Consider the following 24,063-nt stretch of genomic DNA (forward strand, 5'->3'; position numbering starts at 1 on the left):
AAACAGACGCTTAGTTCTACTCATGTCATCGACGGTCATACTTAACCGATGTGCACGCCACGCACGTACACACTGCCGGTTCTCTCAAAGGCTGTTCTGCTCCGATAACCATGAGAAGAATAAAGTACCTTTAACGCAAGTGAACATTTTACGAGTATTCTCATAATCCCTGTATGAGTTTAAAGTTTGTCCAAGCCATGAATATCATGCGCCATTACTCAGGTATTTATCTAGTTTGAGTAACTTTCTACCTTAAAAATAACTAAACTAACTAAAATTGTATCCATGTCAGTTAAGAAGCCACATTCATTACCTAACATTCAAATAACAAAAAAAAATATCAAAACATCTTTTTCACTTTTTATTGAATAACACTGAAAATGTATTGACAAATTTTTGCAACAAACATGTGCAAGCATTTCTAAAAACTACATCAAAACTAGAACGGACTAAAAATTATACAATTTTAGAAAATATACATTTCCTGGTCTATGCAAATCTTTGTCTCTCCATCAAAACTCAAAGTGCTGGCATGTGGATGGATATTGTCACACACTGCTGTTGAAATTCAACACCAAACATCATTCATGAAAAGACATTCAGCGACAAAAGAAGTAAATAACAAATTCAGATAATTTAGTTAATTCAATATCAAATTTCAGGAGCAGTGTGTGGAATTTCCTTAACGTTTCAAATTAATGCAAGCATTTCCTGTTTTTTTTTTGTTTTGTTTTTTTTTTTTAAAGGAAGTCAGGTAAGACAAGTTACCACAGAGACAAAAATCTGACTGAACAGCCCCATTCCACAGAGGGCAGTAATGGATTATAAAAGATGAAAAGTACACATTTTAATTTTAGCAAAAAAATACAAATAAAGTTTCTAGACTCAATTAGGTTTAAGTGTCTGGGACAACATCTAAAGAGCTAGATAGATGGGAGTTCTACATTACACTCTTGGTTAAGTATTTAAGTTTCTTTGGACTTTATAAAAATGAACCTTTTCAAAAAGGGGAAATCCAAATCAATGCCACAGAATAGCTTTAAAGATTTTATCAAATTCATGGCAATTGTTAAACCAACTTTCAGAAACTTCATATACAAATATAAAATTATTGTATGAAAATATATAGGGAAGCTAGAAAATACAACCAAGTTTGATGACACGGTTTGCCAACAAGACACTTCAGAGACAGCTGAAGTGCAGAAAAACAAACTGGTTAAGTTTGTGCTTGCATGTCAAGTCTCATCTACATTTTATGAAACAGTTTTAGATTCAGAAAATCTCTTTTCAAAAAAAAAAAAAAAAAAAAAAAAAAAAAAGGCTTTGTTCATTCATTTTAATACAATGCCAATCATCTGATCATGCCAAGACAAGGTTTACACAAGGTGCACACAAGGTGCTGCAGTTAGAATCTGTCGTGATGACATTGCCTTGATAGTTTTTTTCCCCCCACTTTAAATTTGTCAATTGATTTCTTAATGACAAATCAAGCTGCTGTCTTCCAGGTGAGATGTGAATGCCAACCAATTCACATCCCGAATGCACGATCAGATTGAGAAGATTGCATCAAAATGATGACCAGCCACAGCCAAACGAACAGTAGATCCAGATTCTAAAAAAAGTCTTGTACAAAAGAATCTCCAAACAAGTTGGGTAAACGGCTTATCAACTTACGACTTAACGTTATCTTAAGGAGTGCTAAACATGGAGGGATTTAGTTGAAAGTAACAAGAATTTTACATCGATATTAGCATTAGTTAATGGAATAGAATGAAAACACTGGGAGTTAAAAGAAAAAAAAAAAAAAAAAAAAAAAATCACAATTTAAGGTATTAACGGGGTATTGGCACAGGCAGTAATAAAGGAATTTTCGATTCATCAGTAACTACACATCACGGCAGATCCAAGGTGAAAAATGGCAGCATTAAAGTCCACAGAAATTGTAGTTTTATAAATCATAAAAAATATATTAAGAGAAACTGATTCTTTATTGCCTCTACTGAAAATTCCCCTTACAGTTTACATCACGTTTCCTCGAGGGCTGAGTAAGCAGAACCAATGATCATCGCCCGTTGCTGTACCCCGGGAAAAACTGATTTAGAATGTCTTGCAGAGATTTGTTGACAGTCATGGAGTAGTTTTTGCCCAGATCGTGTCTGCAGGCCGGGCAGGTGTAAACCTCTGCTCTGAAGGACCGCTGAAGACATTCCTGGAGTAACAAGAAACAACTTTCAGTTCTTAGGGGCTCTGCTATATTTGTTTCATTAAAATTTCACTGTTTTAAGATTCATTTTGACATGACCTTTAGTTGGTGGTTTCCTGCATTCTCCACAATAAGTTTCAGAGGGTGGTGTAAGGAGGGGATGCGTCATCAGATCAAAAGCTACTACAGCTAACATGACATTTAAGATAGCAACTGTAACCCTATCACTACTGCAACAAAATAAAATAAAAAGGCATCTCTAAAAAGGTATATCATTCATCAAAAATATCCCTAAAATGAGGTGTGATTAAGTCCATATAATTAGGCCATTTTCAAGGAAAGGCTTTCCAATATTTTCCCAACTTCCCGTATTTTCAAGATGTAAATGCATTTACAGGCTGTAATCTATCTCGTCTACTTAACTGCAATGTATTGCTATTGTATCATGAATTGTTTGTTATTGTAAATGTAAAAAGTGTGCGATAGTAATAGTTTCTTACTTTGCAGACATTGTGTTGGCACTCTGTCGTGATGGGCTGATAGACCACTTCTTGGCAGCAAATGCAGAGGAAAACTTCTTCAACCTTGTTCAAAAATTTCTGCAGAAACAAAATATTAAACATTTAAGAAGGCATTACAATTTTACACCAAGAAGCTCCTGTTAAGTTCCTTATTAACTAATTGAGAGTATGATCCAGCGCTGACAAAGCACCACCTGACAGTTTTGTTCCTCAAACCAAATTTGCCATTCATACCAGCCATTTTTTGTTAATCAATATGTCAACTATAAGCAAGGTCAAGCTTAATTTACCTAGCTTTCCCCAAATGTAAGCTTAAGCACATAAGAACCATGCGGTGACTTGACCAAGCACAGTCATGCTCACCGGTCCAAGTGACAGTGACTCCATGGCTTCGTCCCACAGCTTCTTGTTTGGCTTGTCATTCTTGATGAGGGCCTTCTGCTCCTGGGAAAGCTTGTATACCTCTACCTTGATTTTCTTAGGAGTCTTGGCTGGTGGGGTCTTGGAGGATTCTGACAGAAAGTGAGAAACACATTTTCAATTTAGGAAGTTTGTAGGAGAAAGGGTGGCAGATTTTGTTTAGGTTACAGAGGAAAAACATCAATCTACCACTTCCACCAGCAATATAATTTTCTGTATGCCACAAAAATCCTAGTGCATTGCTCCAGTGTGATTTGCAGGAGTCTTATATGGACTTCTGTTTCAGAACACCAAGTAAAAACTAACACCCACATACACACACAAAACCTACCGCTGCCCTGAGATTTTCTCTTCCTCTTTGCCTTGCTGGGTGTTGCTGCTGCCGCCGCCTCCTCCACTTCATTTTTGTTCTCCTTCTCTTTCTGATAGCCAGCAGGATACTGAAACAATGAGATTGAGTAAATTTAATTGCAGTTACATGAACATTAGAGAGCTAATGAGCAGTTTACAGTCAACAGATTACCATGGATTTTAACACCTATTAGATGTAACACTTTGCATTTTTTTTTTTTTCCCAAATCAATGGTAAAACTATTGTCAAAATTGTGTTAAAAGTATTCTGCACAGATTGAACAGGGAATGACACCCAGAAAAACCAGTGTAATATATCATGATCTCATCATCTGTACCTGCATGGTGAGAGCGAGCTTCTTGATGCGCTCCTTGCCATCCCTTGTCCACGGTGCCGGCTCATCATCATCACGCTTCAGCAGATAACGCCAAACCAAGAAGCCAGACTTGCCTTTGTCAGGCCAGTACTTCGCCACCTGAAGGAAGTCAAAGACATGTAAAGTAAAACTACAAATGAATCCTGGAGTTTACAAGATTATTAATAAACGCGTTACTCAAACTATAGGTAATTGTTGACTTACTAGTAATTCAGGTCTGGTGAGGCTGAATCAGTTTATCAATGTAATGAATTAACCTTCACATGCCATGTTTAATAGTTCAATAATTGACATAATCATGTTTTAAAATGTGCCAGTTTGACATCTGCCCTCCCTAAAAATGCATACAGAAATCTGTCCAGTGTTCTTCATACCTTGTATATCCCATCATATCGGTTTCCTTCCTCAGGGCAATATTTACTGTGCTTGCGACCCTTGCAGCTGCGCACAACTCTAACTGGTTTGCCTTCCTTCCAGTTCTTGGACTCAGCTCCATTTTTCTCATTGACGGGGACGTTGCAGTTGAGAGCCAGTGCCCTGCAAAGGACCACAGCAAATAATTTAAATACAAAAAATAAAAAAAACTCTGAAATCCTGTTGATTTATGGCAGTTATGCTTTAGCATCATACCGGTTCATGTGGGTAAGTGTCTGATCACATGACTGCTCAGCAGTCCTCTTATTTCCAGACAGATCTCGTCCGCCAGAGCCAGTGTAAGTGAACTCATTACCATCATCCTGCAATGAGACGTCACAAACAGACAAAATAAGCCTACAAAGACGGTTTGTCAACAGGATGTAAGCGGTTAGAAAAAAATCTCTGGGTTTTGTATCAAAATTAGACCTACTCTTGACACTTGAGATTCCCATCAAAACTGACATTAAGCAGCAACTTTAAGCTCATTAAAAGTTATCCTCACTACCTTTTATATGTTACTACTACTACTACTACTACTACTACTACTACTACTACTACTACTACTACTGATTAAATAAAAATCAACAGCATACCACATCATCCTCATAACCTCCAGCCAGGACCAGAGAGTAGGCACCATCGTTGCTCCTGCCATGAATTCCAGCTACATGTGGTCTGTGGACTCCAGACTCACTGACCTAGAAAAAGCCAAAAGCTGAACATCATTGCCGGCCACTGGAACAAATTTAGTGTTATTCAGTTTGTCAACATTAAAATTAACCTTAACTTGAACACAAGAACTCAAGAATTTTTATGCACTTCGTTGCAAATGTTTCTTCAACAGCATTAGTGTAATTCTCAAGTTGCTTGGACTGACCTGTACTCTGAACTTCCACAAGGAGCCGACAGGGACACCAGGAATTGGGCCGTAGTGATTGGATGGGACAATAGTGCACTGCTTGGTTCGACCAACACAGGCCATTCCCTGGAGAGAGAGGAGTCGTACATTTTATGTATGTAAAGACTTAAGCGTTTAACACCATGTATTATGTGGTAACTAGTTTTTCCAATGGCTCTGAAAATGTAAACGGTGAGCCCATTTCTTAGAGCATACTCTAGGTGCTCCTACCAGTGTCCATCAGTTCCATCAGTCGAAATAACCAATTAAAATATGTAAATGTCATAATTTTTTTGTACATCCAAATAAGATTTGCTGTCTGGCAACACCATCACAGCTCTCACCTTGCCCCAGTCCCTCTGGCTGGAGGAGCTGGCGGAAGCCATCTTTGCTTTCTTCTTGCTCTTTTTCAGCTTCTCTCCAGCCAACACAACCTCACTGGCATCATTACGGCAACCTGGGCAATACCTGTAACAGCATGATATGTAGAGTATAGGTCAAGTCAAGTATAACATATTAACACAAATAATGATCAAAAACATGACATGTCATAAATGGTGTGAAACCCAGTGGTTGGCCTGTTAACAGTTAAGTTTAATGCTTTGATTCAGCCATGACATTTAATGCCTGAAAATAGCTGTGACTGAGGCTTTCAAGCTTTTAAGATCTCAGAATAGTGGATATTATATAGTATATAAATAGCTGAAAACTGTTCTTGGCTTTAGGGAAAAAAGAAAATAATCAGGCCAATATTGAATGCATTTGAAAGAGGTCACAAGTACTACAAGATTCACATCAATTGCGAGATTGCCCGTTCGTCAACATATGACCAGTAATTTCCTAACTTTATATTCAAGTAAAGGTTAGGATATGTGAACACAGCTGTTCTTACTCACCAGTCCTCATCTTCAGGGATAGAGGTGAGTGGTGGGTTCAGGCAGTAGGTGTGATAGGCCATGTCACATTCATCACATAACAGCTGTTTGTCAGGATCCTGCTTGATGCCACAGATGTGGCAGTTACACCAGCGACAGTTTTTTTTGGGATCATCCTTACAGTGCTTGCATTCAGGTCCATTTGATCCTGGAAAATAGAGAATTTCATAATATTGTATTTCAACATTATGAAACACTTTTCAACTGGGTAGGGTAAGGCAGATTTTATATCTAAATAACATTAAGTACACTGACATAGTCAAAATCAAAATCCTGATTATTCACAGGTCAAAATTAATCAGTTTAAAATTGTACTTTACAATTTAAACAACAACAAAATAACAAACTTAAACCTACTTTTTAGTGGACTCTCTGATCCAGGTGGGGTTTCACTCAGAGAGCCGGCTTCCTCAATTTTGTAGATTTCAGTCAGGAACACGATCCGGCAGTCATTAAGAGAGTCACCAGCATCGCTGCAAACAAAGAATCAAGAGTCAATGTAACCTGCATAGAAGCAATATAGTAGTATAATCTCCATCTTACAATACATACTGTATGAATAACTTGAAAAAAATCTAACGGCAAAAACATGAATCTCAGTGACTTAGAAACTTATAGATAACTATGCAGAAAGGTAAAGGAAAGGAAGATAATATTGTGAGTTCCAAATCCAGATATAATACAACAGTGGTTTATACTCCAACTTCTTAAAATGTTAGCAGCGCAGAATATATTCTACAATATACTTTGACACCACAGCAGGAAATCAACTTCTCCCCACCTGCTACTGTGGCAGCCAAATATCCAAACGAACTTTGAGATACAGACATAAATATTCGCTTGCCACCACAGCTAGATGAGCAGATATTAGACTTGTAGTAATTCACCCTACTTAGTGTTACAACTCCACCACACATGCAACAGTGCCCTTACCCAAGGATAATCTTGGCATAGATTTCTCGCAGAGAACGCGTTTCCCTCTTCTTCTGGATCTCTGCGTCATACCAGTAGCCACGCTCCTTGGGCTCGTCTGGGTTGTAGTTGACCATAACAACCATTCCTGGCTCAAGCTGGTGCCACTGGTACACCGTACGGGCCCGCGGACGAACATCCTTGGACAGCAACTGATTCACACCATTCTCTGGGTAGCTGTGACCGTAAATGTTACACCATATCAGTTTGCAGTTCAGAGACAAGCCACATACCACCACAGGTGCTTCCTACACAGAGCTCCCAAGTATGTTTGCATGGTGGGGAACAGCTACACCACTCAGATGGATGTTCCCACCAACATTAACACACTTGCAAAGTCACCAACACAACAGCACCTTTCATAGGGGGCAAAGAGATACCACAGAAAATCTGAAGCTTCAACCGTTGGTGCTACATACACATGTAGTTATATTTTAGTTCAATGTTGAGCATGATTAAGAGAAGTGACAGAAAAAGGAATCTTACTCTTCATATTTAACATGGTACAGTATCTCTTCCTCTGCTGGCTGTGCCTCTGCAGCCTCCTCTTTAGGCGTCTGTGTCGTCTTCGTAACATTCACAATCTGGGCCTCAAACCACGCTCCCATATTCAAGTCCCTTGCATCCACCAGCTCATTGATCTACAAAACACACAAAAAGAGAAGAAGTTCAGACACATTTTAAACCCAAACAAGTTTAATTTCCTTCTGAGAATCTTCAATTTTTTAGCATCTCATCAGACCTCCATATATAAGGACGAAGGTCTCATCAGACCTTCGTCCTTATATATGGATTGTCAGAACATGGGGTAAAATTATATATTTTCACAATGTCTACAAGATGTTGGATGAAGAAAGGCTTAAACATCCAAGCCACTACACCCCCACCTTATCCAAATCAAATACATTGGTACATTCATGCAAAGTGTATGAACAGCCATCTCAATCGTGCTAGTGGGGAATAGAAAATAGATAATAAAACCCATCCAAAAACAAGTCTGCAGAGGTGTCAAACTACTGGATTCCACAGAAATTTGATACTTAAAACATTGTGGTCAAGCACATAAAACTTCTGCATTTTCTTTACACTATAATCTCAACAACATGAACTGAAAGTTATGCATAAAAAAAAAAAGGAGATGTTACAGTAATGTAAGTTACATACACTGAGTAACTGCGAATTCTGCAGCATAACAAGATACAGTAATATAGCTGGTTAGGCGATGCACCACAGGGTCAGGTTATGCTTTAAAATAACTAGTGCGACAATGTCATAAATCAAATGTGTTCATAGTTGTTCCAAGCAGCCGCACTCAAAGCCAGCTCTCATACATAGATAGGGGGAGATGTGAAAGTTTAAATGCGAGCAGAGTGTTACACATTTTCACCCAATCACTCCTGAAGGCGCTCAGTGTTGCACTCGACTGTACACACAAAAAACTGTCACAAACAGTTGCATAACAAACAAAAAAAACAGGTTAGGGAGAGAAGTACAACCCTGGCTCTTTTTTTCACCTCTACACAGCCAATCATGATGTGAAGTGGGCGTGAAGGTCAAATTGTTGGTTTCAGAAAGTAACAGATGGTCAGACAGAAAAACCTACATTGGAAAGGTGTCGAGCAGATGACGAGCAGTTCTGAAAAAAATGGCAGCTCAAGTATTCATGATGACGGACGTTTCCTGCTTATAGTGAAGGGCGACGATTGTATCCCGCTGTATACCCATTTATTTATAGCCTCCCGTTTAATACAGAGCAGCCTACACGGCTGTGAGCATGAATCAATGTGCAGTGACACTCAACCTGAACTAAACAATTACCTGGAGGATTCATAGGATGACATCTCTTGTTTGAGGCAGCAATACAACCAACTTTTTTTTAAGTGTCCACATGTATAAGAAATGTCTTAAGTGTTGTTGAGCCCTGACAGTGACATGCTGGATCACAGCAGAAACATGGCTAAGAAATGCAGCAGGTTGAACCCACACTGTCCGTTGATCATCTAGGTCAACATGTCATTTGACCACGCTTCATGACCTCTTCCCATCCTAGGAAGCCCCTTCCCCACAAAGCAAAGGTAACTTGTAATCACTATATACAATACCCAATTTAATCCCAAATATCAGATTTAAAACGCACCTTGTAAAATCCAAACCCCGGATCGATGAGCTCTGAGCTGTTGGTCTGGGCAGAGGTGCTAGCAGTTTGACCCTCTACTTCACCGTGAGTAGAGCTCTTGTCAGACTCGCTCTGGGTTGAGCCACAGCCAGAATCAGAGTCAGAGAGCTCGGCTTCTTTGTCCTTGCTCTTGACAACATCAACAGGGGGCATCTTCTGCCTAACAAGCAGCTGCACTATGTCATTTAGTCCCACGTTGTAGTCGAATATAGTATGGCCATCCTCCATCTGCAAAAAAACACGTGTTACATCGTTAAATATTTAATAATATTAATATTTAATTAATATTTCCTACTGGTGCCTGTACAATGACATAGGAGATATTTTTCATGATAGGAAATTTAAATTCCCATTTAATACAAGCTTTTAATTTAATGCCGGTTTTGCATTTTATGCATTCCATTTTTTTTTTTTTTTTTTTTTTTTTTTTAAACACAAATAAATGTTAAAGCAGCACTCATGACTGAGCTACAACTATAACCTTGATATTTTTACATTAGCTGAGACAAATCTAAAAAAAACTACTTCTATTAACCATGTTAAAAATGTTGCCTTCTTAAATGCTTATACTTTGAAAAGCATCAAAGAAAAACAAAATTTTAACCATATTATCTCACCTGCTTGCCACGGTAGAACAGCCGCTGCCTCTCTGGTTCCACCTTGAAGATCTCCAAGATTTTGAGACGCAGCTCATCCACCTTGGTAAGTTTGGAGAGGTTATCTACCCGGTGGGTCTCCTTCCCATCCATTGTGCGCACTTGAATCCACATTGCAGCTGCCCTGTGTCAACAGCCAAGCCATGATCCATTATAGCCACACCAATCGTTGCAATTATTTTACTGGATTCTGTAAGTAAGTAAGTGCTGAACAGCTGAACTCCAGAAGACATGGTTATAATGCAATGCTCCAAAGTAGTACACAAAGCATATCAACAAAATTAAATAAATCACACAACCATGGAGAATAATTCAGAATAGAAGTGTGCAGGTTTTTCTTTGGTTTTGTCAAGTTTATGGGGAAACTAAAATGTACATCACAGTGGATGGCATTAACTCAAAAAGCTTTATTTCCATTGTAGTTTAAGGCTTAACACAAGAAACCAAAATGTGTCATTTGTTTTTGTTTACATTCGTGCAACTGTGTCACTGCAAAAGATTTTTTGGCAGATACATTTTTTTTTTTTTTTTTTTAAATTTGGAACATGCAATTTATGCATCTATCAAGCCCACTGAATAGTACATTATCATTTATTGTGGCTATGTCTAATAAGACTTGAAGGTGTGGTCTGTATTAACTTTCATTCATTTTCATCATTTATTGCCAGAAGCAACACGAGACTATAATTAAAAGATTGTTTAGTTCCTCCACTTACTGCATGTATTATATGATTTGTAATAGATTTAATTATTATTGTTGGTTTTAAGATTTGAACCAAAATGATCTACACGTATTTGTATACAATCGCTGTTTGTGCACTGTAATGTGACCTTTGCCACATATAGTTTTAAAACAAATAATTAGGGGATTACCACCCTAAATTGAACATGTTCTTCTACTATGACTACTTGTTCACACGACGCTGTCCACTCGTTCAAATAAAATCTTTCCCTTCTCTTTTTAGGGCTTTTAGTACATTATCTTCAACCAAACAAAGAGTTAAATGTAGTTTCTCAGTAGCAGAAATATGAGTATTCACTCTTTGGGTCAGTGTATTATGCTGCTGTCAGCACTGGGCTGTCACTTCAGCAGAGTATCAGAAAGGGAGGGAACAAGCTGATTTAAATACAGTGCGGGAAACTGAGCTGCAGGCCACTCCCAGTTCTTTTAAAAGCAAGCACATCCGGACGCGAGGGAGCGCTAGCAAACAATGTGCCTTCGCTCTGACAATAAAACACACCGAATTATTGCCGTACATATGGTTTATAATCGATTATTATGATAGGATACGATCATTTACCCGCATAGACCGTGCATTGTTCCTATAATAAGCGACGAGCTCGGCGGCTGCTTGGCTTTTACTTTTGCGCTCTCAGCTGAGGTCCTGTTCGCTCTGCTGGCTCGAAATAAACCAACACCAGTGAACAAAACAGAAGTAATAACATCGAAAACAAACGACTTCCTCTCACCTAAGACGCGTTACTTCACCGACACCATTAATTTTTTTTCAAAATATAGACGAAAACATAAGCTAATTTATCACAAGCCAATACGGAAAAACAAGGAAATAGGCAATCGGTTTAAGGTTAGCGTATTTGTTTTGCGTAATAGTAAACACTGAAGTGACAAAGGTAGTTGAAATTTCACAAAGTGTTGTACATAATGAAGGTTTACCACAGATAAACAACACAGTACAACAGCTCGTTGTAGTCAAGTTCATCGCCCACCCATATCTATGCAAACCACGTTACAACTTATTGTTACACAGCTTTCAAATGATACGTTAACGATAAGAAATCAGAGTACATTCATTAGCACGAAAACTGTCCCGGTCAATACTTTTTTTCCCTTTTGCATTTTACATTTGGCTGGCTAGGGAACTTGATGTAGTAAACCAAACAGAAACGAGGTAGGACTTTGTCAAGTTAGCTAACCTTAGTAAGCTAGCCACTGGGTAAAGATATCAATGAGTGCGATTTTAAAAGTTCTTAAAATATGAGGAAAAACTGCTTTACCTGTTTGCTCGTCCAAGTGAAAATAAGAAATTGACGTTTAAGGAATAACGCGCACGTTTTCCCTAAATAACTTCGTTGCAATGGTTTACACGACCAACTCTATGCCTTGTAAGAGACTGATGAATGAGTTATTCTTCAAGACTTTGATATCCCGCCTGCTGTAAAAATGCATATTCCCGATTGGCTGCTTTTCTCTAAGTAGATCCAGTTCATTGGATAGTAGAGCTGTCAATCTGAAATGCGACTGGAGCTTAGCCTCAGCGCGCGAAACGACATTCTCGTGGGTGCAGCTCGCCTCCAGACATTTATCGCGAGATTATACATCGCCATGTAAACCTGCATCGAAGAGACAGATGGTGGTTCTGGTAAACAACCTCACTGGTAGAGCTGTTTATCATGTCTGGCTCTGTTATTTGGTTTCACAATAACTATCCTAACTCAAACTAATCGTCTAAATATGTGAAACTTTGATGTGGAGTCCACCCCCACCCCCCCGACCGATTTAAGTAGCACTGTTTAATTAATGATATACAATTAGCTGCCCCTCAGTTTGGCGGGAGCTGAAAGCCAATGAGGCCCACTCAATTCTTACTAGAGCATTGAAAATAAGTATGTGAGAGAGGAGGATCTGTATTTGGGTACATGGCAGAGACTGATCATTTGTTTGTAAAAGTGCTATATCACTATACAAAACATTGCTTCTGTCACTTTCCTAAACTATATATAACTGGTCTCCTTGTTGACCACTGATGGTCACTGTTGTTCTATCCAGGATTGTCATTCTGATTTCCCCAACCTGGTGGATACACCTTTTTCACCTGACAAACATAAATCACATCCTAAAACCAATCTCTATAACAGAACTGTCAAGTTAACAAGTTGTCAAATATATAAACTTTATTTCTATTGCACGTCTTAAGAAGGTTTTCATATTTACAACTCAAAAAGTACTGATACCACTTGGCATACACAAAAATTTAGTAGAAGCAGCAAAATACCACATGAAAATTAAATCTCAAATAAATCAAATAAGCAAAAACGAAGAATGTGAGTAAAGTGAATAAAGGAATTATTATTGCAAAAATAATATTTTGGTGGCCCTTGAGAGAAGTTGCAGTGTTAAATGAAAGTAATATCTTCAGGTAAACTGTTCTAAAGTCTACAGGTGCCCTGAATGTAATTTTTCTTCCCCTCTAGGCTCTCATTTGGAAGAATCATAACAGCTTTATCCAACTATCTAACTACACTTTATCCCAATAGAGCAGGAAGACAACTTTTTTTTTTCGTTTTCTTTTCAGTTCTAGATAAAAGTCGGTAGCATTCTTGACAAAATGCAGCAGATGCTTTCAAGTTGACTGAACATTACAATGGTAAGTGAATTATTTATTCTTTAGAGGTGTTGTCTTCATATTAAATGTTTATTGCTCTGCTTTTCATATGTACAGTATCACTCATTCATTCCCGGGAGCTTCCCTATACAACATTAACCATCAAGTGGAAGCAGCCTTTCTTATCATTTTCACAGCCACTTCAGTCTCTAGAGGAGCCCGATGATGACAAGCCGTCCAACAAGACTTCTGTTACCCCAAGACAACCATGGACTTTCAGTAATCAAATCTGCTCTTCTTAATAATTCAGAAACCTTTTTCCAGTCCCACTGTTCTGCCACCAGCACTTGGTTTCAGTTGAACATTCTGTTGCTATAGCAACCACTACTGAAGGAGTTCCATAGCAACTTAATTAACATTGTTAATATCCACCATTTTGTTAGAGCAGTGTTTAAAAAATGTTCACAACTAATTAATCTAGCTACTGTCCAAATGCCCTTGTTGGAGAGCTGTCTTTCAGCACTAATTTTATTACACCTGTTTTACTATTGTTGATTTGTGATCTAGCTAATGTGTTCCTAATGCACCATTCTAAGTAAAGCTAACTATTGAATAATTGTCAGGATAATTGTTATGTATTTTACACTTTTTACTTTTACCCTGGTGGACTTAATGTTTACAAGTTTAAACAACTTAATGTTGATGTTTAACTTTCACTGTGTTTGCTTGTTACTGTATTAAATCATTTCCACAATACCTTTGGTCAAACCTTTGTTACTCTGTTATCACTACCATTGAATTTGTTGTCTAATGCTATTTTAAGAGTTTCATAATTGCTTGCAGTAAAAAAAAAAAAAACTTTTTAGTTCACTACACACATAATGAGGGCACATAGTTAGCTTTTCTGAATTAAATATTGATTGGTAAGCCAGAAAAGGCAAGGCTGATCTAAAAACATGCTTGCTTGAAAAACCTGGAGGGAATGTCCTCCACATGAGGTCTGATAGTGGTCAATGTATCCATTTGTGGTACCCCAAAAAAGAGGAATATCATTTCAAATTTCTTTAACTACACTGAATGTGATAAGATGTTTTAATAATAGATGTTATGTAACAGTTGACAATTATACATAAGTTCTCCATGAACATCCTCCCTTACAGTATAGTGTTCACTGGGGTGCAATCAAGAGAGGCTGTATGGACTAATGTTGGTCGATTTACAGGTGAAACCCCAATCCCTGAACTAACAACTTTGAGCAGAGGAAATGAAGGGATGATGGTTTCCCCTTCCTCTACAGTCCCCTGACAGAAACACTTCCCCTCTCATTGGGGCTGCTCAACATGACTCTGTAGCTGTAATTCCCAGGGGTGAATGTTTGTAACTATATGATTGCGTAACAGAGTGTTACAAAAAAAAAAGTCGAGAAAATCCTCCCCAGCATGAAAAAAAAGGTTGCAGACTGTGAGGGAAACCACTGAGCGAGGCCCATCAGCTGTAAGGTGTCTCTGGCGTGGTGGATCCTGGACAGAGCTGCCTGGCAGGGACCGGACAGCACTCAGAGCTCAGGGAGGATGACAGGAAGTGGACACGACAAGCCAAGTCGTCCAGGAAATCCTTCTGTAGCTTTGTTATTGCATGAGAAAGCACAACGGGCAGTGACTGCACACTGAGAAGGAGGGAGTCCAGTTTCTCTTCCAGAGCAACAATCCTCCTGTCCAGCTCTTCGCTCCGATGCTGCAGCTCTGACACTAGATCATACATCATGTTCTGAGTCTGAAAGCAGGAGGGAGGACAGATCACACATCTGACTTTACAGCATGTTGTGGTTACTTCGAGGAGAGGTCACAATAAGTCACTCAAGATGGTTTTAGATTTAATTTTAAATTACAAAATTCATCTCGGGCGGAAACATTTTAGAATTCCTTTTCAGTATTGTATTAAATCAGGATTAATTTCCCATCAAATTACAGACAGTCTCATTGCATTTGTAGTAGAGCTGTGGGCCCTCAGTGGGTCCATACCAAAATGAAATGATACATCATGTGACAAATGTGCCCTCCATTTCACAGTGGACAGGGGTCTTGTTTGGGGCAACTCGATGGGGCCCACCTTTCAGCCCACAGTGGCCTCACGGTGAACCCAGTGAGCTTGATTCTGGAGGAAGACCTGTGTGTATTGTGAAGTATGGGTGAAGTAATCACTTAAAAGGAAGTATGGCAAAGTAGAGTAATGGTAATTTGATTTAAAAATGGCATGCAATGACATACAACATCTTGTGGCTTCTAATGTTAATAAATGACTATGTATAATTAGCTATCTAGGTGAAAAATCTTTTTGCACTTGAATCAAACTTAAACTTTTGATTTTTTTTTTTTTTAAATGTGAAAGATACTACACATACAGACCTTGGCAAGGTCAGCAACTGTATTGGCCTGGTCAGTTAGTTTCCTTTGCTCCATTTTGACTCTTCGCAGTCTACAGTTGAAAATCAGAAACACAAGTGAAATAAATGCAGAGTACAGTTTGTCTTGATAAAAATGAAACTCTTAACCTGCAGAAGTACATGAATAAAAACATTGTCACACATTTTACAGTAACAACATTTAATGCTGAGCAAGAGTAAGGTGCTACACTTGAAATGTCAGTCAATTTTTTCTTCAAACTGTGGTGGTGCACTCCCTGATGACAACGTGTTTATACCTACTGGTGGATGGCTTGCAGGAATTTACGTTGATGGTGACGTACTCTGGCATGGTCAATTTTCTTGACCAGCTTGGTGTTTTTGTAGATGAGCCACGTCTCCCTCAACACGTTAGCAGCTGTGTTTTTTATCTGTCGGCGGAATATCATACAGATATCAAAAAAGTATTTCTGTTCAGATTGAGTTTTACTCTTAATATTAAGAAATAATGTGCAATAAGTTAACGTCTCTGATTGTGAAGTGACCTTTTTGTAGAGTTGGGTATCCATCATGAAATTATGGACGTGCTTCTCGGCTCTGGTGAGTTCTGACTTCCTTGCAACAACAGCAACAACTAAAGCTGTACAGCCCGCTCCCTGAGGAGAAGACCAGTGTTTAGTGACACTGTGGCATACGATAGTAAAGGGCATTACGAGGGCAATTTTACTGCAGTAAAAGTAACATTTTCAAGTTGCTGTTTGAAACTCAAAATTTTATTGACTACGCTTTGATTTTTCCTCTACATAATTTTCATTAGTTCTATACAAATTATAAAATATATTTACAAATTATAAGATTTACTATGAATTTGAGGCCAAAAAATGTTGCTGTGCTGTAGTGTGTAATTTGGCTAGCTGGTTAGTATTCTGTTTTTTTCTTTCATAGGTTTAGCCTCCACTACTTGTCTGGTCGTACTGTATCATTGTAAGTCTCACCATAATTCCTGTTAACAGGCAAACTCCTTTTCCACAGTAGGTGTGAGGGACCATGTCTCCGTAGCCGATTGACAGGAAGGTGATGGAGATTAGCCACATTGCTCCAAGGAAGGTACTAGTCACTTCCTGTGCATCATGATACCTGTGAAGACATGACACATGGCTGCAACAGCAGTTGATGTAAAAATTGAGAGAGAATGTACCAAGTCTTACAAGTAGATTATCCCTGATTTTGGTGTCTTAAATTAATATCCACCATTTGAATAAGGTGGAATACCACTGGTTACTAAAGGAAGAAAAAGGAAGAGTGAGAAGTTGTTTTTGCAGATACCTCTCACATACACGCACGGTCCATGCTGCAATGATCCAACAGGACACACTGAAGACCAACAGGACTGTGCCGGGGCAGATAGTCATCAGAGTCTTCATCACAAAACGAGTGTCAAAGTTGATCTTGTTGAGCGCCCCAATGCTGCGGGAGGAAGCGTCTGTGAACAGCTTGCTGTGAAGCAGCATGACCCGGCCAATGAGGTAGAGGCGCAGGAACATGGGCACAGAGAGGATGATGTCGACGTCAGCGTCCTCTACTGATGCTGTGTAGCTGAAGGCCAGCCGAGCCGTCCAGGTGAACACGTACTGGCCCGGGATTGGATGGATGGCACAGACCAGTAGCTCAAACACAACAAACAGAATCCGCTCAAGGGTCATAGCTATCCTCCAATCATCTGCCCCATTATCAACCATGAAAAGCTGTAGAAGAAGAGAAGAGAATGAAAGATTTAGGGCAATTAATGATCTAATAACTCTGAACACCATAAAAATAGAGAACTATGAATAATCAGCTAATTTGTTTGGACTGTAGTTTTCATTTCAGTGTCAGTGTCAAAGTTGAGTTTAGAGTGTTCACATCACATTTGCTCCCAAGATCAAGAATAAACTTCTGTGTTCCAATAATAAGGTTTATCGATCACAACATACCTGGATTTCCCTTGCATGGTACATCACTATGAGTCCGAGAAGTATAGCAGTAGAAAGGCTGATCAGGCCTTTCAGTACATATGAATATATGGATTCCTGTAAATAATGGAAACAAAATCAAGAACACGGTGAGAGCACCCCATTGTGAAGACACAAGTGAAGCAGGGAATTTCTGCCCAAAAACATTTCTGAATAATAGTCATTTAAAAGCCCTTTAAAAGCCATGTTAGCATCACTTTAGTTCATCAGTTTCTCATAAAGGATGCCCCACTGACTCGTGTGTCAGTCTGTCAGTAACTATTGAACATTCACTTTTCTTGGCCACACTGACCCATGTTGTCAGTTTCTGCACTCATGAGAGCTTTTTTTGAATGTGTGTTTTACTTAAAAAAGTAATGATACTATATAAAATGAGATTTAGGAAGACTACCTTGTTGTAATATCCCCTCGAAAGCTCTGTCTCGATCACCATGACAATAATGCCGAACATCCCACACACCAAGGCGTAGTCACTCAATTGTTTGCGCTTCCCAAAGAGAGCTCTTCTTTGACCCAGCCGGTAGCTAATGTCCTTCGTTTTCTTCTGTGGTACCCCGCCTTCCTCCCTGGTCAGGTTGTCACTGTTGGCCTTACTGGAGTCCTCTCTGATGACTTTGGAGAAGGCGTCTTCGAGGATGGCACTGTGAAGAAGCTGAAGAGGCTGTTGGCCTGAGTGAAGATCTGCAAGACTGGATGTTACAGTGCCACAGCTGCTCAGCGGCCGCACTGCATCCCCGTTAACTGTGTCACTAGTTTCTAAGTTGTCAGATGGCGGGGGGGTATGTTTAGGGAAAGAGAGTTTTGATCCACTGAGCTGCTGAGAGTCTGTCTGCAAGTAAGACAGTCAGCACAGCATGTCATTTATCAGACAACATATATGAAAGAAACCAATAAACAAGAGAAAAAGGACTGTTAGATGACATGGACTGCATTTCATGAAATGATCTGCACAAAGTCAGGAAGCTACAGTAGATAAAGAAAAAAAATCCTGTACCTGACTTTGTCTCTGTCTAGTTCTCTCCTCGACTAAATCCTGGTTCTCGAGTGAACTATACTGGCTGATGGAGAAGGATTGGACACTTTTATTACTGGCTGGTGTCGATGACCTCTTCACCCGCGGAGTACTGGTCAGAGGGTTGTACGGGAGATGACGGCACTTGAGGGCAATCGAGGGATCCCCAGAAGACCTGCAGGTTTGATCACCAGATATCGAGCTGTGAGAGTCTTGCTTTTGACTTTGCTGAACTAACAGTGGTTCTTTACCGAAAAGCTCTCTCCAGTTGAGGTCTGCACTGACAGCAGGCTGAGGCCATTGGTGAACTTTCTGATTGGTCTCAGCACACTCCACAGAGTTTAGAGGGATGTTGAACAAATTTGGACGGGTTGCTTGGCTGCTGTCTTTGAGTTTAAAATGATTGCAAGGGTGCTGCTGCAGAAGCTCCTTGCGACCTTCGTGGTCACTGCACTGAGGCATGAAATTATCTTGTAGATGGTTTGTTGCAGGTTTCAAGGGATCCCTTTGGTTTGCTTGCTGTGGCAAAACCTGGCAGGAGGTTGAACCTTGGGTGCTTTGAGATAAAGACTGGGTGTATGGTGAAGACGAAAGACTCCTCTTGTTTGTAACTCTGGAGAGGCAGTCTTGGACTGTACTGTGTTTTGATTTTGGTTGAAAAGTAGAAGCTTCTGAATGCTGGTGTGCATCAGGACAGGTACAACCACATCTGTCATTATGGTTTGGATGTCCCACACTGGTCCCTGCTCTTTCTGCTGAGGGTGAATCATCTCCTACGCTGCTAACCTGGCCACAAAGCAGCAGCCAGTCCTGATCGCTCAGCTGTGATAAGGTTAGGTTTTGGGTTTTCAGCGGCGACATCTGGACTGAAACTCTCGGAGGACTGATTCCATTAGATCTTTTGTGGGGTGAAGATGAAACACAGCACAGACTCGTCTCCTGTTGGGATGGAGATGCTTCAACTGAGGTTCCAGAGTATCGATCATGCTTCCCCTCAGGGGTCTTTGTCGGAGGGGACGGACCTCCTGCGATGCAATGCTCATGGTCACCGTCGTGGAAGACTTCACCTGTTGAGTCAAGACGTCGCGTGGCATTGGTGGGTTTAACCAGAATCAACCTCATGGCATCACTGCAGAGCTGAAATGAGATCACAATCAGATCCTGTCACTGGAAAGACAGAGTGACGATGAGACAGAAGAGACATGTAACAAAGATCCTGAAATGTATTTGAATCAGGATGTCACAGTCCAATTGTTAAACACAGTTCAAATTCATTTGTTCTCCTTTTGTGCCCAAATGTATTAACTCATAAAACAAATGTTATTTTGCTTTAGAAATAAAGGTGTTGAAAAAATCTGGTGTGGCATTTTTATCTCTAATTTTCATCTCTTTTTGACTCTATAATGGCCTTGCTTCACAATCAAAAACGGTAGGTTATTCAACAAATTATTCAAACTCATGTTTTCACACTGAGTATTTATTCAAGGCAAAATCATCACAGTTACAAAAACAATGATTTGCTGAGTCTTAAATTGTGTGTTCAGCTGGTTTTGAGTGTGAATCATTCTGTCAAAAGCAGATGTGACCCCCCTCTAATGTTACTCTACTGTACATGGAAATCAGAAAGGCTCAGAAAATTACACAGATCAGTGTCACACATTATCAAACTATTTTAGAGGAAAGTAATTAATCATTTGGAATTACTGAGCGGCATTGTCCTAAAGTCTTAAATGACTAACAACAAAGGTTTAGGAAGTGGATATAATTGTATGTAGAGTAAAATAAAGGAAAACGATTTTGTAACAGATGTAACAGCTTTTAAAGTAGTAGTGTTGTGTATATCCACTGGTACACCCAGGTGATAATATTAACAGAAACAGGTATGTAAGATAAGTCCTTCGACAGTCCATTCAACCACTGAGACTCACAAAATTGTAACATTGTTGTTTAAAAAAGTACTGATTTATCTTTTTATTTTCATGACAGATGTCATGCTGATGTAATATACATGAGGACTGTCAACACATGATATATACTAGTCTATATGTTAAACTCCTGAAGCTCAGCCCAAAAGGTGGGCTAATCATCATCCTGCACACAATAACATTAGCCATCACTGTAATAGTTTATCTTAACATGCTTTATAACTTTACTATCACTCTCAGTGGGTGAAAACGTTTTTTATAATTCAGCAAACCTAATTATTCCAAATGGTTGTTGTCTTATTTTGGACTTTAACAGCAATTCAATATGTCTCTCTTTTTTTTTTTTTTTTTTTTTTTTTTTTTTACAAATTTCTCCTTAAAATGAATGAAAATAAATCCTGAACAAATCCCCCACTGGAGGTCCTTACCTTCTTCTTCCATATGTTGGTTGTTTTCCCCAAACTTAAAGAAGCAGGTCACAAATAGGAAGTGCTTGCTGTTTGCAGAACGGAGGTTGTAAGAAGAGCAGCCAGAGTGGGTGTCGGACAGCGGCTCGCCTCCTCCCAGTACGAGCACTTGATAAAGGAGCTTTGGAGACGCTCTCCTTTGAAAGTAATGATTAGAATTCAACATGAAGAAAGAAAAGGGCAGCAGCAGCTGGCCCGGTAAAGGGTTGACATGCAAATGGACAGGGAGTGGGAGGGTGCAGCCACAGGTTAGGATGCAGTAAAACAAAAACATGTAACATCAGACCAGGATGTTAAGGCGGAACATCACACGTATGAGCTCAAAGAAATCCCTATAAAGTGGGAATGATTGGTTGCTAGGAAAAAGAAAAGGAATTGGTTGCTTTCAATGCAAAATGGAAAATAAAAGGTCAGTTGAACTTGTCATTAAAGCTCTGTATTTCAAAGGTCTTCACAGGGTCTCTTATCTCCTCCGCCACAAGAGCCTCACGGGACAAAAGTGTCCATTTTAAATCTGGTTCTGAATGAGTCATGCCAGTGAGTGCAAGGCCTCATCAGATGTGTCCTAGAAGATCTAACAAATGTAACTGCAGGAGAGATTTCACAAAAACAACACGAAGAGATACATTCAAAAACACCAACAAGTCCATCTCCTTAGATGTTCAAAACAAATCTAGACTCAGTCAGCAGGAGTGGTGTTGTTTTCTCAACCAGCTACTTACCTTACCAATGTTTTTTGTTGCTGTTTAGAAATAAAAACCTGCAAACATGAAACAGATCTGGTGCCTCTCAATGTGAATTATGTGACGTTTAAAAACCACAAACTATTTCAAGAAATGCAATTGTTTTTCTGGATTATTTAGCCAAAAGACAGAGCAGTTGCCCCTCAATCAGTTTTGTTTAAATTTTATTTTCTAGTTTATCTTTTTTCTCAAGCATTTAAAACCTGTTAATACCGACACTTGCTCTGCTTATTTTTCTTGTGAAAGGGCCTTGTTGTGTGTTAAACCCCATTTCCCACACATAACTGTAGGTAAACTATATTTCTTACTATATTGTTTGACTTCTTTTACCCATATATTACTTATATTTAGGCTGCTTCAGCCCTGTTTTCTCTGTGCTTGCTGTCTCTCCACCTGGCATCAGACAAACCTACAAAGCCTGCAGCTTGCTGCCTCAGCAGCTCAGTATATCAATGTTGCTGTGCTGGAGAAAACCTTTGTGACCAGCAGTGGCACTGGTCACAGTCAAAAACAATAACTAAGTATTTTCCATGAGAAGTTTATTTTATGTTACAAATAACTGCATTGAAGTTTTATTGGAGACATTTCTCCACATAGCAGAAATTAGTCTGGCTTATTTTAATAACAGATTTGTGACTAGTGGCCAAAACAAAAGTCACATCCGCGGCAGCAACATAGAGAGTGTTTGGATCATAAACCTGTTTAATTTCAACTTATATTTCATCAGCCCACCTATTTTGTGAAAAGATAGGAATTAAAAGCCATGGCTGGCTAAAGGCCAAAGGGTCTGGTGGAGTAGATAAGGGAGGCCAGGCAGTTACTGTTTGAGGTCTGGAGATGTTTGTTTTTTTTTTTCCTAAAAAGGAGAAACATGTTGATCATTTTGTTGATGTGGTAAGGACCTTAAAGTGTTCATGCCAATTTACATTGTTTTACTGTGCCAATATAAATATATTAGAGCAGATGTCGACCTGTAAAATCAGCTGATTCATTCTCTTTTTCTTCTTCTTTCCAGTTGGTGCAGATGAGTTACAAAGCAATAAAGTGACAGCTTCTGTTCTTGGTAAAAGTAGCTACACCAGGGCTCTCACAAGAGTTGATGTTATATTTCTCCCTCACATTTGGGTTTTACAAGAAGCCAAGTAATAGATTCTGCTTGCAACAATTCGAAGACCAAACCATGCTGAGGACACTGCCTTAAAACATTGAAGGGGAAGCATCAGCTAAATATTTTATCAGGAATGCATAAGGATGTGAAGAAATCATACTTGTGTCAACACTTTTAACTTCAGCCTTTACCGTTAGCGGCCTGTTATGAGGCAGTAGCACCAAGGAGTAAGGAGTCACAGCACAAATAGTTGCCCATCGCCACTGGAGAATGGTCTGGCTGCACCCATAATCCTTCTGCTATTGGGGGGGGGGGGGGGGGGGGGCACTGCCTTGTTTGCATTTTTTTTAAACCAATTACAATCTTCTCAGGTGAGCCCAGGATGCAGTGACAATGCCCCTGAAAAATAGTGTCAGCAAAGACTTATGTCACCTGTGTGATTGTACAGTTAAAATCATGTAGCAAAGGGGATTTTGAAAATGGTAAAGGGCAGTGGAAGTGGAAAGGGAGGAAAATGCTACCTGACATAGGCCTCCAATTGCAGTCTTAAATCCTCAGCCTACATCCAGTGAGCAAGACTACAATACAAGCAAGTCTCACTTTACATTTACTACATTTAACAGACTTTTGTCCGAAACAATGTGGCTCCTTGTCACCTGTCTGATGGACATGACAAAAGAAAATGAGATTGATATGGGGAGTGAGCCTGCACAATTATAGTTAATCCTTGTACCCACTTTGCCATCCTGGCACTTTTTGAATGAAAGGTTGTTCTTTAAAAGGTTTAGGCATTGTTGTTGTATGTGATCCAGTGTGGATATCTTGGTAGAAAATGCACCGTGTTTCTGAGTTTATTCAGAGCATACTCTTAATCCACTGGTGACGGTGGCCTCAGTGCTCAAGGCAAACTGTACTGCTATTTAAGCAAAGAAACAGCTCCTTCGAAGAAACTGGTCATCACTTGCCAAAGTAACCAAAACCTTAAGTCATTTCCAGCCGCAGCTATTTTAAATTTACCATGATTTTGCTGGTGGCTGATGTGTATTGTTTACCGTGGACACAAAATTATAGTCAACTTTCTCCTTGAATGAATAGTAGAGTTTTAACTCCATGATCTTCTTTTCT

At 39.4% G+C, this 24,063-nt stretch overlaps 2 protein-coding genes across 3 annotated transcripts; both read right to left on the reverse strand.

The window, feature by feature from the left end:
* Positions 1 to 348: 348 nt before the first annotated feature.
* On the reverse strand, positions 349 to 12,082 carry uhrf1 (ubiquitin-like with PHD and ring finger domains 1). The gene is made up of 17 exons (XM_056379560.1): positions 11,943 to 12,082; positions 9,888 to 10,050; positions 9,232 to 9,498; positions 7,581 to 7,735; positions 7,056 to 7,271; positions 6,480 to 6,595; positions 6,084 to 6,270; positions 5,532 to 5,655; positions 5,167 to 5,274; positions 4,883 to 4,987; positions 4,503 to 4,609; positions 4,247 to 4,409; positions 3,834 to 3,971; positions 3,476 to 3,584; positions 3,088 to 3,236; positions 2,704 to 2,802; positions 349 to 2,209 (listed from the first exon to the last, which is right to left on the reverse strand). The coding sequence occupies exons 2-17, from the start codon at positions 10,038 to 10,040 to the stop codon at positions 2,063 to 2,065; spliced, it is 2,343 nt and encodes a 780-aa protein (XP_056235535.1). The 5' UTR covers positions 10,041 to 10,050; positions 11,943 to 12,082; the 3' UTR covers positions 349 to 2,062.
* A 2,266-nt stretch (positions 12,083 to 14,348) lies between these two features.
* kcnn1b (potassium intermediate/small conductance calcium-activated channel, subfamily N, member 1b) lies at positions 14,349 to 24,024 on the reverse strand. Of its 2 annotated transcripts, none has more exons than XM_056379248.1 (10): positions 21,049 to 24,024; positions 18,678 to 19,832; positions 18,075 to 18,512; positions 17,645 to 17,740; positions 16,998 to 17,416; positions 16,667 to 16,808; positions 16,217 to 16,327; positions 15,975 to 16,102; positions 15,676 to 15,745; positions 14,349 to 15,043 (listed from the first exon to the last, which is right to left on the reverse strand). In XM_056379248.1, exons 2-10 carry the CDS (start codon positions 19,815 to 19,817, stop codon positions 14,759 to 14,761), a joined length of 2,829 nt encoding a protein of 942 aa, XP_056235223.1. In that variant the 5' UTR covers positions 19,818 to 19,832; positions 21,049 to 24,024; the 3' UTR covers positions 14,349 to 14,758. The 2 variants fall into 2 exon arrangements, with proteins under 2 accessions (XP_056235223.1, XP_056235224.1); XM_056379249.1 differs by having other exon boundaries at positions 14,937 to 15,436.
* Positions 24,025 to 24,063: the final 39 nt, after the last annotated feature.

This window comes from Seriola aureovittata, chromosome 6 (assembly GCF_021018895.1).
Source record: "Seriola aureovittata isolate HTS-2021-v1 ecotype China chromosome 6, ASM2101889v1, whole genome shotgun sequence".
Lineage (NCBI taxonomy): Eukaryota > Metazoa > Chordata > Actinopteri > Carangiformes > Carangidae > Seriola > Seriola aureovittata.

Coding starts and splice junctions, on each gene's coding strand:
- uhrf1 (XM_056379560.1), bottom strand. CDS start 10,040: ATGTGGATTCAAGTGCGCACAATGGATGGGAAGGAGACCCACCGGGTA. Junction 2,803..3,087: donor AGTCACTGTCACTTGGACCG/GTGAGCATGACT, acceptor TTGTTTCTGCAG/AAATTTTTGAACAAGGTTGA. Junction 2,210..2,703: donor GCCAACACAATGTCTGCAAA/GTAAGAAACTAT, acceptor TTGTTACTCCAG/GAATGTCTTCAGCGGTCCTT.
- kcnn1b (XM_056379248.1), bottom strand. CDS start 19,817: ATGAGGTTGATTCTGGTTAAACCCACCAATGCCACGCGACGTCTTGAC. Junction 16,103..16,216: donor ATACCCAACTCTACAAAAAG/GTCACTTCACAA, acceptor TTCCGCCGACAG/ATAAAAAACACAGCTGCTAA. Junction 15,746..15,974: donor TTCCTGCAAGCCATCCACCA/GTAGGTATAAAC, acceptor TTTCAACTGTAG/ACTGCGAAGAGTCAAAATGG.